The 15,770-nt window shown below is 39.5% G+C and overlaps 1 protein-coding gene across 8 annotated transcripts in view; it reads right to left on the minus strand.

Moving 5' to 3' along the window:
• The window catches only part of FOXN3 (forkhead box N3), a 206,447-nt gene that overhangs the window by 63,112 nt on the left and 127,565 nt on the right, over positions 1-15,770 (minus strand). For all 8 annotated transcript variants that reach the window (XM_077180603.1, XM_054634465.2, XM_054634467.2 and 5 more), the window contains one exon: positions 11,064-11,128. In XM_077180603.1, the coding sequence (XP_077036718.1) occupies positions 11,064-11,128 (65 nt within the window). The remainder of the gene's footprint in view (positions 1-11,063; positions 11,129-15,770) is intronic.

A 15,770-nucleotide genomic window follows, 5' to 3' on the forward strand; every position in this document is an offset into this window, starting at 1 on the left:
TTTGTACACACACAGCTGATCAAACGGGTCTGGCCTTAGCTACTTTTTCATCTCCAAGAAAAATCATGCATTGTTCTTGTTTCAAGAAACTGGACAAACAAGTTACTTAATGTATTAATATCAGAAACTGAGTGTTGAAACTCAATTTCTGGTACCCAAAGCAGATTTCCTATTTTATTGTAACAAAAAACAATGCATGTATTCATACAAAAGAAATAAACTGTGTTTAAAAGATGCAAAGCATGGATGTTGAAATATTAAAATGAAAGATAAGCAGGAAATGTTGTTAGTATCTTGATTCAAAATATGAGTGTATGTAAAAATCAGGACTGGAATTACCCATCACTATATGTGTAATTTTAATTTCAATTTCACCTTATCCTTCTTGTGCACTAGAGAGCAAAATGACGGGCTAGACACCAGAAATAAATATTATCAGAAACAAACAGAATTTACTATTTTTATTGTATCCAATCCCAAGCACTATGACATTCTGACCTGAAAAAAAAAGGAAACTAAGAGAAATAACCTGTAGATGAAGCCAAATATCCTATAATCTTATATCCAAGTTGACAAAAGTTGTCCTAAAACAATTTAAAGGAAAGTTACATTTTCTATGCTAACTTGTGGTCAGTATTAAATGCATTCAACAGAGGATAAAATATAAAATATAAAATATAAAAATATAAAATATAAAAAATATTTACAAATATATTTATAAAAATATAAAATATAAAATCTTTTATAGTCTAAAAGTCTTACAGACTCTTACACTTGTAACAAAATTAGTTTATCCCACTCTGCTGATTGGAGATGACTGTTTTGTAAAAGTTTGTCTGTGGAGATCCAGGTGCAACTTTGTTTTTTTTACAAAGGATGTGAGGAAGAAGTGCTGTGTACAGCGGGTTCATGTTCATAGGTACTATCTTGGCTAATAGTACTTCTAATAGTTTGAAACCTGTAATGTAAAGCACTACTTACCCCAAAAGATGCCCTGGCTTTGGTTTTCTGAACACACTGTACTTCTCCTGAAAAAGAAAAAAAATCCTGCCTCCTTTCCTCTTGCAGCCCCAATTCATTCACTAGTCTGTTATCAATTTCAGGAAAATCGAATTATGAATTCATAGCTGTAAGAACAAACTGTGCCATCCCAGAGCTCTTCATACTCTCAAGTGTGCAGCTCAAGCGTTTCTAGCAGCAAGATTTATTCCAATATCTGAAACCAATGGATTTTTTCACATTTAGCTTAACTAAGGCATAGCAGTGAAATGTGCAAGCCACTGACCACCCAATCAATTTAAGATAGCTTCTACTTTTCTCAACATTTCAAACAAAATTAAGCTCTCCTAGTAATATTCCACTTCTGTTAATTTGCCATTTTTGGATGTTTAAGAAATGCCTTCTATATAATCAAGAACTTACCAGCAGAAAAGAGATCTGCTCTGATTGACAGGAAGAAATTTCTAGCATGTTAGAGGGGAAAAATTACTGCCAATGTTAACCATGGCCATCATTAAAACAGACAGCATACAAGGAAACTCACAATACACAACCTTTGCCTAGACTTGATCACCATCACTATCTGTCCCATAACTTTCCTCTTTTTACTAGTTAGGAAGCTTTGGCTTCCCTAGAGATCCAAGAAAGGTGACTGCCCACCACACAAGCAGGTTATAGCAAGAGAGCATCTTAAAAATTCCTAGACTTTCTGTTATAATTTTCTTACAGGTCTGGCTCAAAAAATCTGGAATAGTCAAGGCACAGCCCGACTTGACAACAGCATTCCCTTGCTCATAGCAATCTGCACATCACCAAAACTGCTCATAGCAACACAACTGCAATAACATTCTTATTTTAGTAATCTCCATGTAAAGCACAGGCATATGCCTCTCTTCTAGCTGTGCTCTCAGACTCTAGAATTCTGAAAGCCAAGATTGCTTCTAATATCAGCCACCTTCACATTTTAGGAATGCCAAACATTCACAAGCTCTCAGCACAGAGCATATGCTCCAGCTCATCAGCCCAGAGATTTTGATGGCAATAGTCACAATAATTTCACAGTTACAGAAAATAAATCTTTCCATACTCAACCATTTTCCAAGATACTATACAAATTTCACCACTAATTTTTAACTGTGACTTTTTCAGAGAACACCTCCTGTAATCTGGGATCTAACTGGTAGTGTGCTATATTCCTGTCACAGGCCACTGAAATTTATTGCTCTAAGCCCCAGACTAGGCAGAAGTAGCCTAGCCCCAAACTTCACCTAGAGGAAAGGTTTGACACCAGATGCTGCCAGACTTGTCTCCATATCTGCAGTGATCACAGCCAGTTGACCTCCCAGCCACACCAGAGCCCCTTAGCCCCTCACCTGCTCTCACTGTGCCAGCAGGTACCAGTAATCCTGGATGCAAGCAATCACAACAGGCAAACAGCCCTCACTCCTTGAGCAGACTACAACTCCTGGCATGGAAAGGAAAACATTGGAGATGTTTGGCAGTCCTAGTAAAGGAAAAAGCCACTGAACAGGAACTTGTAGTTTCTTTTGCTCTATCTGGTCTCCATCTTCCTTTACCCAACTGAAACCCGAGAGCACCAGGGTCAGTTTTCCATTTTTAAGTCAGTCCTGTATGTGTGTCTGTGGGAGGAACATTGGAACATGTCTCCAGACAAAACCACCTGCGCTGATGCCTACAGAAGGGTCAGCCACAGAAAATTATTTTCCTAAAAAAGCTGAGATCAGCTACTGCCAGTTTAAAGGAAGTAGATTCCAGTGTTCAGAAAGTCATAGTCACATCACTTGCAGGACCAACCTGAAAATTAACTAAGAACAGATATGAAGCCATTTAACAGCATCCTTGGAAAAACAGTATCTGTAGGTTACCTCATCACTGACCTGCCAGGGCAAGGACCATTCAGCTCCTTACCTCCTTCATGCTTTGGGGGTAACCTCCTGTACCTTTTCTTTCCTACACTACAGCAGTTACTGAGGCAGCCAGGCCAGAACTGCAGGGACTTGCAGCAGTTACTCCTCTCTCTGGGTGTGTTCTGCAAAGTGCTGTTTTACTGCCACCACTCACACAGCAGCTGACTGAAGGCAGAACAGGTGAGCAGACCTGTGGCCACAACCTCTCCCCAAGCTTAATACTGTGGTAGAACTTGCCTTGCAGCACTCATCCACACTCTCCAGTTGTCAAGGGAAGTAAACAAAGTCAGTAAACTTCATCTTGAGTCACTCATTTGTAATAATTTCAAAAGTCACTACACAGGACTGTTACAAAACAAGCAGAGTTATCTGTAAAGACACCCATGCAGATATGAAACATAAGTCACTGAGTTTAAATGCATCAGGAGTTCAACTTATCTTTGTGTACTCTGCAAGGTGATCTACCATTACCAAGACCTGGCTGATGGAGTTCAGTTTTCTTCTTCCTCAACTTCAGAGACCAAAGATAGCTCAGACCTTTTGGTCACAGGGAATATAAACAGCTAGGGGTCCCATTTCCATACTAATGGCTCTAACACTAATGTTAGCAGGACCACACTTCAGGCACTTAATAAATAACAGCTTTTGCCATATTTTACATACTCAACTAGAAAAATAGGAATAAAAAGATTACACAAACTGCACAGCTACATACACACCCTACACAGAATGCAGAGCTAAAAACATCATCCCAAAGTCACCATTTCTGTAGGAATCACTGCAAAATTCAGCCACGCGTTGGGATTTTTTTAATTGACTGTACAGTGCTAAGGCCATTACAAAATCCTCTCACAAACAGGAGCCCTTACCAGCACCCTCAGGACCCTAGAAGCCCCTCTAGGAGTTTACCCACTTTCCCAAACAAAGGAGAGCTCTGCTGTTCAAATTACTCCCTTAGGGACACACTGCACAACCCCTCTGACTTAATTTTACTTCTTCAATAATACCACTGCAAACACACTGAATGCTAATAATAAATAAATTATTCAAATATTCAGTCTCTACGGAAGCACCATGTGAATCATCTTCCTGAAAAGAAACTCCTGAAGAGATTGTCAGGTATCCTTCATGTGTGTGGGGGAAAAAGAAAAACAGAAAGAAAAAAAAAAAGAGGAAAAAAACAGGCAAAAAAGCTGATTTAAATAATTATGCTATGTGAATGAAAAGTGATTTATTTTAACAAGGACAGATAGCAGCTTTGCTGTTAATTCAGTATGTTGACCTAAACCAACTCACCAGCAAAGCATGACTGTCACCATTTTTTTAAAGACAGTGGAATGGCAGCTCAGAGAAGCAAAAGCTGAAGAGAAAACATAATGAAGTCAAAAGGTTTAATGCTCTGCTGATGAAAGTAACTACATTGGAACTAGACTCTCAACCCCCCTCAGGTCTCTACAGAAAACAGTAATTTTCCAAGTGTATCACCCAGAGTACAGAGTTCAAGTGGGGGGAAAGAAAAGTAAACCAAAATTCACTACCCTGCAAAAGCTAATGGACAGCTCTGTTGATTTTTACAGTTACGTTCCTCCTGTTTAAAGTTCTTCCATTTGTGAAGCATCAGAATATGATGCAGAGCCAATATTTTGCAGACTGACAGGTCTGGGCAGTGAAAAGCACCATTATTATACTCATTTCACAGAGCACAAAATCAAGAAATTATAACCCCAAAGCAAGAAAATGTATTTAGATTCTTGGGAACAGGAGATGCCCAAATATCCATCAAAAAATAAAGGTTTAGTTGGATTTGGGCCTTAGAATTTTGCAAAAGACTGTGTTACAGATCACAGCACCTAAATCTACCAATCCTAAGGCTGGATTATTTTGTATTGCTTTTGGCCTTTTTCTTATGGTCATCATGACATTTAAGTATTATATAATATTAAATTATCTGTAATACACACGGTACCTTGACAAGTTCTTTTTCTTTGCACCTCTAGGAAGTAGAAGAAATGAGAGCATTTCTCTCCAAGGTTAGTTTTCTTTTGAGGTGTGACACGCAGTTCTGAAGGTTAAAAGCACATAAGACTTGCTGAAGTTTCTTGTCTTTCAGCTCTCCCCTGTTCCTGCTTCTCCTCATCCCCATTAGCACAGAAGGTACAGGCACCCTGTGCTCCAGGATGGGCTGTACCTCTCCCCTACATGCCCAGGATTGCACCTGCCCTGCTTGCCCAGTGGAAAGAGCAGATGAACTGAACTTCAACCAGGAGAAAGAAGCCCACTGCGCTGCCAGGGGCTCCTGGGTATTTGTTGGTGGTGTTGACAAAAACATTCAAATTTTTCCCATTATTAGACAGAAAATACATGTGGCTGCATGCACACAGGCATCTTCTCTTAGTGATTTTGTTATCAAGCTCCCTTTTGAAAGGCTTTATTCTTGAAAGTAAAAAACCAACTCCTCCCGGCTTCTCTAGAGTAGGCTGAGTAGTTGGTGTGGACAATACTTGTCCAAAGAAACCAGGCCCTGGTATTGTTACATTCTTGTCCTAATGCCACTATTAACATAAAAACATAGGCTGGATGTCTTCATTTATAAGGGTGAAAGTTTCTAATTTAGCATTTTCAAGGGAAATAAGTAACAAATGCCTCCTTTTTGCCTCCTCCAGGCTGGTTTATTTCCACCTCAGCAACTGCTTCTACTAATAGCTAATGCTTGGAAAGGTGAAGTCCCAAATCTCCTCTTGTATTTCTTACAAATACTTAATGGGAAAGAGATTAAATGGCTTATTTGGATATTTCAAGGATTCTCAAGCTTATTAGAGAAGAAAAAGATCTCTGTACAATTGTATGCACATGTTTAAAACAAACTGGTTCCTCATCTTTTTATGAAGGACATGTCATTTCTGGTCTGCTCATGCAAAATAAACTTTCTTATTAGGAATGCAATTTTCTGGCTTGAATAACTCACCATTCTCAACTAAGAATAAAGCGATCCATGGGCTTTGGTACCCTCCTTAAAGTTTCACATTATGGCCAGGTGTCAATGTCAGCAGAACAAAACATGAAAGCCACCAACCTGGACTGAGGGTAATAAGGGTCAATGGAGTAGCAGTGCCCAGAGTTTCCATTTCTACTCTGCAACAAACCATGGAGTCTCTATCTCACACTGGTTTTGGTGACACCTGACCCTGTGAAGACAGTGTCTTCCAATTCTTTCCCATCAAAGCTTCTCACAGGTGGTGCCAGCCACAGCCATGGCAGCAGGACCAAGGCAGATAGGAGAAGAGGGCAAGTCATCCCCAGGTAAACATCTTATCCCTTGCTCTGCTCTGGAGCATGAGGATGCCTATTCTCTGCAGCTGTTGGTAGAGAAAGGGTAACCCCTCCTTTCTCAGGCTCCCTCAGCCAAGATGGACTAGAGGCCACATGCAACTCCTCATTGCTCCCGTTCTGCATTCTCAAGGGGATGGATTTTTCCAGTCTTTCTTTCCATCCTCATTAAAAGAGAATTATGGCTTCCAAGGAAAGCCATGCTGTCTGAATTCAGTTCACTGACTGCTGCAATCCAGTTTGCAGGTGTGAATCCAGGTTGGCAGGATCTTTGAGGAAAAAGTTCCTATCTTTGATGTAACATCCGCAGGCAGCAGATTTAAATTGTGCTGTCAGAAGAGGAAGTGAACACAGACAACTTTGCAAGGATCATGGCTCTACTTACAATAGGTCAGGCACAACTGGAAGGTGGACCATCAAGTCTCAGGGAGGAGACCCATCTCATTTTTTTTTTTTAAAACAGCAATAGGGACTGGATGACCCAGGTTTACTTTCCCTCCCCAGACAACGAAGACAAATCAAGATAGAACAAATTTGATACAAAAAGGCACTGTAATATGCAGCATTTAATTTATTAAAGTGTGAGGGCAACTAAGATTAAAAAAGAGTAGTAACTTTGTTGTTTTGGGTTTTTTTCCCTCGAAAGATAAGTTACATCTTTAAGAAAATAAACCAAACCCCTCCACAGTCCAGTTACATCTTATAGGTGGCACACAGCCACTGGAATTTATATGACTGCTGCTAAAAGGTAATTTGAAGATGTATTTTTAGTTCATTCAAGAAGAATATCAGACATACTAACAGCAAAAATGTTTTATTATTACCGCTGATCTGTGAGCAACTGCATGCTCAGTCTGTAATGCGAGCTTCACACCCAAGATCAGAGCAGAGGCAACAAAACCTCCCTTTTCAGGACACCATATATTAGTTTTAAGATCTTGAAGTTAATGTGACTATGGCCCCACATATCTTCCACAGTATAAGTTCCTTAAGAGTTTAGACTGTGTCTAGTTATTTTCCACCACAAGGACTCTTTCCTCACATATATTTTATTACATAAAAATGAATGTGTTACGACAGATCAGAACAAAAAAAGACAGTGGGAACAAAGGCTCTCCATACAGCAGATTAAAAAAAAAATCTATGATTTGAAACAAACACACAATATGTACAGTAACAAGTTACAAACAAAACAACAGAAAAAGAAAATCAGCAAGAGCAAAGACCTGTTTTATATGGGAATCCCGAAAGCTAGAATACAGCAATTTCCATGGACACACAGGTAAGTTTTGAGAGAAGACATTAGAGTCTGGTAGGACTGAAGGTCCTACCTAAATTAAGCTCTGCATGGGACTCTTCTCAAGAAGACCAAGTAGCACAAGGCTATAGGGATCAACCATCACCCAGCAGAAGGAGTTCAAGACTACAAGAAGTACCTAGGCAGGTGACTGACTCGATACAGAGGAACTGGTTAGAGTTAATGCCAAGAACAACAGAACCATGATCCTCACAAAAAAACCCCAAAAACCAACCAACCAACCAACCAAAAAAAAAAAAAACCAAAAAACCACAAAAACAACAACAACAACAAAAAAACCCAAAACAAAACAAAAAACCCAAAAACCCAAACAAACAAACAAACAAACAAACAACCCCAAAAACCTATGGCAGCCATCTCGTATCTAATAAAAACATACACAAAAAGAGAACGGCGTAAATATATTTCAAAATTCTTAAAAAAATACAAAGCCAGAAAGTAACAGATAATTACTCCCGCTCACGTCAAAAATATTAAGGACAGAGAATAGCTAAAACGAATTTTAGCTTCCCTTTCTCTTCCTTTGCTATTTTGAGGTACACAGATAACTGTTCTCTGAGCTACTTTCGCAGAAGAAATATGTTAAACTCTTTACAATGGTTAAGATTATTTTGCCAAATAGTTCTGATATAAAATGAATGGAAACCAGAAGCATCTACAAGTCTTCTTGGCTAAAGAAAGCACTACTTACATTGTGGAATTTTTTCTCTTCATTCCTCAGACCAGAAAAAGAACATTTTTCTTAAGAACTCAGAAGAAATGAGGTGTGACAAGTACACATGAATATCACATTTACTATAATTACAGAAGTATTCTGTATTATTGTCTATAACACAGTGAACATTCTTTTCAAACACAGTAGAACAATTACCAAGTAAAAATAGTTTAAAATCCCTTTGTTACCTCAATTTTTGCCAATCCAAAGGCAGGACTACAACTTAAAACCAATAATTGAGTCAATTTTTCACTCTCCTGATTGCATTAAGCTGACTATAAGCACTGGAAAAATACTTCAGATGGTCATGTAACATAGGTACTGACTGATGCCTAAAGTTTCAGCTTTCGTATTTTCCAGATTTTGTATTGCATTTGTATTATATAACTCTGAATTTCATATGAAGTGTTAGCAAGTTCTCACAGTTCAGTTAGACAAAACAATCCTTTTCCAGCCCAAGAAACAAGGATACCATTGCAGGTCCAAAAAGTATAAACAATGGCGAATTGAGTAGAGCAACCTGGGAAGATGGGACTTCATAACCTGAAGCCGTAGTTAGACAATTAACCCCAGTATTAAATGGACCAAAACTTATCAAAGTGTGAAAACTTGTGATGATGCATCATCCATCTTGGGTGGAGCCATGGCCAGGCTCTTGTACTGCCCAAGGTGTATCCTTTGAAGGCCTTTCAACAAATATCTACTTTATTCCTTTAACACTGTCTAGCCTCTGTTCCAGGGAGCCTCTCAAGGCATCATGACAAATACCTACACCTCATTTCACATCTCCCTGCACTGCCACCTTTTCTTGCACGGGTCTTCTGGAAAAAGGTGCTCAGAGAAGCAGCGAAGAGGTGGATGCACTATTTCTGTGCAACCTGCTAAAGCCTACATAGTAAAGAGCCTATTGCAGGGAAAAATCCAAAGACAGAAAAAAGACAGAAAGGAAGGCTTCATTGATTTATCTTCTTGCTTTAAAATTATAACCAGGAAGTGTTACAAGATTACTTCAATGAGGTTTTTCTTCATACTCTCTCATCCTTCCAACCTCAGTTGTATCATGCATATTACAGTGCAACTTGGCTGGATTTTCCACTTGAAATGGCAACACAGAATGCCAATTCAGTTAAAGGTCTGTTAGGTTTTGCCAGTTGCTTGAAAAGGCAGTCATGTCTTTTCTCTATTTCTTTAAAAGTTTTGGGCTTTTAGATTTTCCACCCCAATATGGAAGGCAGAAGAGGGCAGAGGAGAAAAGGATAGAGAACAGTGTATTCTTCTTTGTTGTGAGAAGGCTTTAAGCAACAACTGAGATGGGGAGGACTACAAAACCAGCTGTTATTAATTCCTGGTATCTTGCATCTTAAGAAAAGGTAAAACATTTCTGCTGTACAGACTCGACAGAGCAAGTTTATATTTTATCAACTCAGATTACCAAGACTACGTATGTGCAGATACCCATTTAAAATCGGAATTATTGAAAAAGTTAAACAAATCAAGCTATTTCACAATAGCTCTTTTTCCTTACCAAAAAAAAAAAAACAAACCAACAAAAAAACAAACTAGTTATTCTCATTAGGAAGGACTCTAAATGTAGCAGAGCTATCTGATCAGACTAAAGCCAAAAGCAGATAAACTCTAGAATTTATACCATCTCCTAGTGGTAAGAAATAATCTCAATGTTTTAATGTATTTAAAATTCACTTGAACAAATCTCAGCATAGATAGTAAATAGAGTTATGCAAATTCTTAGATATGGGCAAGGAATTAACTTGAAAAATATCTTCAGGTAAACCTCAGATGCTGGATTCCTTTGGTCTGTAAAAGGTAATATTGCCTGACAATGAATTATTTGCTTCTGTGTCTCATTGTGAGTAAAGCTCCATCGTAGGTGATTTGGATAAATGCTCCGGAGAACATTATATAGCATCTTCTGTCAGAAGAAAGACCAGAAAAGTCTTGGCACCAGGAGAATGAAAAGGAAACTGAGACAACTCGTGGATAAATCCGTGCAAAGACCATAAAATGATCCTCAGTGGTGTAAGTTACTTTGCACCATAGACAAACACTTGCAGTCTGGGGATACACCCTTCTGTGTTCCTAAGGCCCCTCTTTTAAGAGTGATGTACTCAATGACAGAAATATAAGCAGACACAGCAGTGAAAAACTACTTTAAGAAGTCTGGTAAAGTAGACTGAAAAATTTCAGCTATCAAAAGTGCAGTCATAGAGCTTCTGTATATATTGTCCATACAATGGAAATTGTATTTAACACTGTTCTGTGAATATAAGCACTATTAACCATAGTAGCTTTCTTGAGACAAACACTCTGACACTGTTTTCCCCATTACATCATGGCTACCTACCTTCTGGTACCTTTTGCTATCAGCACAATTAAGGAGTATAAAAAAGAATCTCTCTCAAAAACAACCTTGTTTCATCCACAGAGCTAAAAGTGATGTTTCTGGAACATTTCCTTCTGGGCACTCTTTATCCACACAAAGGGAAAAAACCAAAAAGCCACCCTTCACCATATATTACAGCAAGCAATTTAATGATCTGAGGAAAGAAAAAAAGCAGCAACTTTCACAGACTACACTCACTGTACGTGGTAAACCGTCATTTTCAAGGCACCAGATGCGCAATAAAGGAGAAAGGGTAAAGGAAACAAAAAAAAATTGGTTATTTCTTGCCAGGTGAGTATCAAAAAAGCTGCGCAATTTGCAGAAGTTATTTCTCAAGTAGAACAGTTACTCCAAGATGCAGTATCTATCACCTACCTTGTAGAAGGGCTCCATTTCTCTTGAAAAAGGTGCTTCCTGTCCAAATGGGTGGACCTGATGTGCTAAAGGGAATAAGAAACAAGTGTAAAGAAAATCACATTTGCATTAGAAGTTGCAATTATAAGTTACTATTTGCATGTAGTATAAAAAATATATAAAACATACTATTCTGTTTTGTTCTTAAAGCTAACACCATGACACTTTTGCCTTCAAGAGAGGGTCTAATATTTCATGTTAAAAATAGGTTAATTTGATTCAAGATTGACATTTTCTTCACGAGGAAAAATCTCCTCAGCAGAGCACACACCCACAACCTCTTGGAGGAAAAGAGAAAAAAGCAATTTTGAATGAATAATAGAAAACCTCAAATCAATGTCAAAATTATTTACTGAATTCTCAGTACAGAAAAATACATGCCCTTCTCCAGAGATACCTGCCAACAATTCAAATGTTTCACTCAGCTGTGACAACATGCTGCCCCAGCTATTTGTCTGCCCAGGACAGCCATGGCTGGGCACCGGGCAGCTCCCGCACTGAGCCCCCGCAGGCACAGCCCCTCACTGCAGCGGGAACAGCTCGACACATCATCCCCAGCAGCAGTGACAAATCTCAGCCTTTGCCCTGTGCTTGGTGACCACGGTGCCTCCTGGGAGACCCTGCCAGGGCAGTGGCCACAGGGGCCATCGGGTGCCTGGCAGGTGGCACTGCCTGCCTGAACCAAGGCCCTGCCCTGAGCTCACACAGGGCCAGGCCCCTCTTCTGCTTCTGAGACAACTCATGGATAAATCCTTGCAAAGACCATAAAATCATCCTCAGTGGTGTAAGTTACTTTGCACCATAGACAAATACTCGCAGTCTGGGGATACACACTTCTGTGTTCCTAAGACACCTCTTTTAAGAGTGATGTACTCAATGGCTGAAATATAAGCAGACACAGCAGTGAAAAACTACTTTAAGAAGTCTGGTAAAGTAGACTGAAAAATTTCAGCTATCAAAAGTGCAGTCATAGAGCTTCTGTATATATTGTCCATACAATGGAAATTGTATTTAACACTGCTCTATGAATATAAGCACAACTATTCTGCAGATAGTCTTGTGCTAATATATAAAAAATTCACTGTGTTAAAATAAGGACTGCATATACATCCAAACCAATTACATGAGTAATAAAAACCTTCAATACTCCTTAACAAAAGGGGTAACTGAGAGAGAGAAAGAAAACAAAATGACCAAAAAGAAGTTAAGTAGGTCTACATTTTAAGTGCTGGAGAGCACGGGGCACACACTTGTCTGAACACACACTCACTTCATAGTGCTTAAGCAACCAATTGTTTGCCTTCCTTGTAATAAGCGCCCGCTCTTCAGTGTAGCTCCTCAACTCATAGGAAGGTCAAGAGCTGTTGAGGGCATTCACACTCCTGTAGGATTCACTCCTGTCACATATGTTACAGTGTATCAGAGTCCTGCATAAACTCTGCAACAGGACCCATCAGGCTACAAATAGAAAGCCACAGCATTGTCCTGATACTGTAAAGATTTACAAATCAGAAATCACAGTATGGCAACTATATGCCTTTCAAAAGTCCAAGAGAAAAAAAAAGAGTGAAATTCTGAAATGATACTGCAAAAGAAATTCACTCCCAGGCTGTCCTAAGTGGGTTGGAAGAGGGTTAAAGAAAGGAGTGGAAAAAACGTATGTATTTGAATAGACAAAATATCTCCACTAAAGAAACAAAGCCATAGTGATATTTTTTTTTCCAATTTGAAAAAAGGCCCAGTGTTCTCATAAAAACCATCTGATTCAGCACAAACCCACATGAGCTGAGAAAATCAACCGAGTCTTCCCAGGGAAGGAAGCTAAAGAGTTAAAGCATGTACATAATGTACTGCAGCAACTATCAAGCCTTTTGAAACAACAAACTTTTGTGTTTGCATGGCTTTGTAGAAGTTTACCTATGTCTGAACTGCATTGGGTAAGTTTTTTTTTGTTACCAAACTTTTGTATGTGAAGTCTCAGAGGGTATTAATAATTAAGACATATTTCAAGTTGACAAATGATAGACTTGAACTATCACTTTAAAGTGTTCAAAAGCTGCTTTCTCTCTGTTCCAGATTAAGAAACCATTTGAAGAAGTTCATTCTTCTAAAGACCATCAATAAAAACCCAAATAACTTGGTCCGTCTCAGGTATTTTTTCAAACAAGCTGTTTCTTCAGTGTAGCCTGTAAGCTACAAGAGAAGAATGGCCAATTCTCCTACAGAAGTAACAGCATATTCTGCATTTAGGCAAAATAAAACTGCAAAATCTGGGTCTATGATTTTCTTTTGTAATCAATACCTGGTATAAAATTAATATTTATTCCATTAGCATTATTGGTGGAAGGGTTTTTCCCCAAATTTACCAACTAAACACACTGACTAAAGTAATATCTCTTGGAAGAAAAGCAGTAAGTAGTCTGAACTCTTATCTCACTATGAAGAAACTTGGGGCCTAATACATTTTTGTTTTGGACATGTTTGGACTGGCCTAACTCTGAGAAGCAGATGAGCACAGGGCACTTTCAGAAATGGGTGGAAGATGGACCTTGATTAACCATAGTAAGCTGAGATTTCAAGCAAACATCTTGAAAGAACAATTCAGACAACATGTGAAATATCAGCAGCTACCTGCCAAGGACCACAGGTTTGATTTTCAGAAAATACTATTGTTTGAAGCCAACAAGATATCCAGGATGCAACAGTATTTGCAGTAAATGCATAAAAGAGGATCCAGGGGTACAAGTCCAGAGGCATCCAGTGCACAATCCACCTCCCTCCAAAGCACAGTCATTGGCACTGTGGCATCTGTGCACCACCACAGGGAGCAAATGAAGTATTCACTTCAGTATTCAGCCTGCTGAACCTGTATCTGAGAGAACTGATGGAGGATGGTGTTTAACCCCTGAAGAATTGGGAGCCACCTCTGATCAAAGTCCACCATTCCCATGGATGTGCCAGCAATTTTTAATGGCAAATGGGACTTGATTTCCACTCAAAGCAAGCAATGAACCGTTCTTTCTCTGAAGACACAATCAGCAGGAAACTTTGTTGTGCCACTGGGCCCCAGGCATGGGAAGCTTCTTGACTTCAGGGATTTTTCTGAGGAAAGGCTTTCCATAGGAAAATGTTGCTTTGCTGAAATCTAAAACATTCTACAGGAATGTGTTGATTTGAATACTGTTTCTGCTGGAAACCAGGCCAATATGAAGACTGTCCAGCCAGTAAGGGTTCTTGGCAGGTGGCCAGCCCAACCCAGAGCTCCCAGGGCATACAGAAGCAATAATATGTGTGAGCCCCCAGATTAGTTATTTCTATCAAAATGTATGGTGGACTTTTATAAAAATCTTCAAAAGGTGCATATGCTTCAAGAAACTTTAAAAAAGGAAACATAAATCCTTTGTCTTCTGGAATTCACATTAGAGCAAGGAGACTACAGTCTCAAAGCCAAGCACTAAAAAAAGCAAGAGTAAGAATTCTCTTGCACAGTTGCAGTATTTCCCAACTATGCCAAAAGCTCTCACAGGCCTCTTTGTCAGAGAGGCTTGATTAATAGATTTAAAGAACCCAAACAACTAAAAATTCAAACCAAATTCAATTGTGTGGCACAACACACCACAATTAAGGGATTATGAAAACACAGAAGCCAGGCAATAAATACAGGCCAATGACTGTGTTACCAAATACGTCTACTGAGTGATGGTAAAGCAGGAAGACACAGAAAGAGGAGAAAGCAAACATACAGGCCAACACCAGCCCCTGAACACACATTTCAAAGGCCTTTGAAGCTGATATTTATTAGCCCAATGAAGGACAGCTCATTGGAGAGGAAGGGAAAGCGCTGCACACACACACTTCAGCCCACCATGGCCAAGAGGAGGTGGAATTAGCTAATTCCTGGCTTTCAGGAAAGCCTGGACTACAGGGCAGGACAGCTCAGTAAAGGACAGAAATATGAACAGTGTCAGCTGTAAGCTAACAAGCTGTGGCACACAAAATACCCAACACAGTCTGCAGTAAGCAAGCAGCTGCCAGACCATGAACAGGCAGCAAGGAAACAGAGGATGTCCTCTCCAGCCCTCACCAGTTGCAAAAATGATGGGAACAAGAAAAGATGATTGAACTGCCTCTCCAGCTTAACCCAATATACTGCAACTACCCCTCTTTGCCCTGAGGGCAATACCAGCTCTGAGGACAGCTATATCATTGAAAATTTCTGGGAACAGAAGCTGCCACTACCAGCTGAAGGGAAAGAAGACACTGCTGTACCCATGCTGTAAGTATTCCATTACCAACCATCCACAGTGCAAAATGCTTCTCTTCCAAGTCTGACCAACACCTCTGACAAAGAGTGAACTGAAGGAAATGTCAAGAACACCAAACCTAGAAGCAATAAATCATTTTGTCAAAGAGCAACCAATGAAGCATCTTGCAGCAGGCTTAGAAACTCACTTCCAAAAGTTCCTGAGAAGCAACTAAATCACAGCTAGTCACTGTCTTATGTTCAAGTTGCTGATAACAATAGCTGTAGATGCCTTATCTGGATGGAGCCCATTAAACCCTGTATCTGGAGGCAGCAGGGAATGATGCTCTTGACAAGCCCAACCAGCTCCCAATGCCAGCAAAGTGCAGACTGTGACTCTAAGGTATATAAACTGTTGCCCAACT

Source organism: Agelaius phoeniceus, chromosome 6, assembly GCF_051311805.1.
Source record: "Agelaius phoeniceus isolate bAgePho1 chromosome 6, bAgePho1.hap1, whole genome shotgun sequence".
In the NCBI taxonomy this organism is placed as follows: Eukaryota; Metazoa; Chordata; class Aves; order Passeriformes; family Icteridae; genus Agelaius; species Agelaius phoeniceus.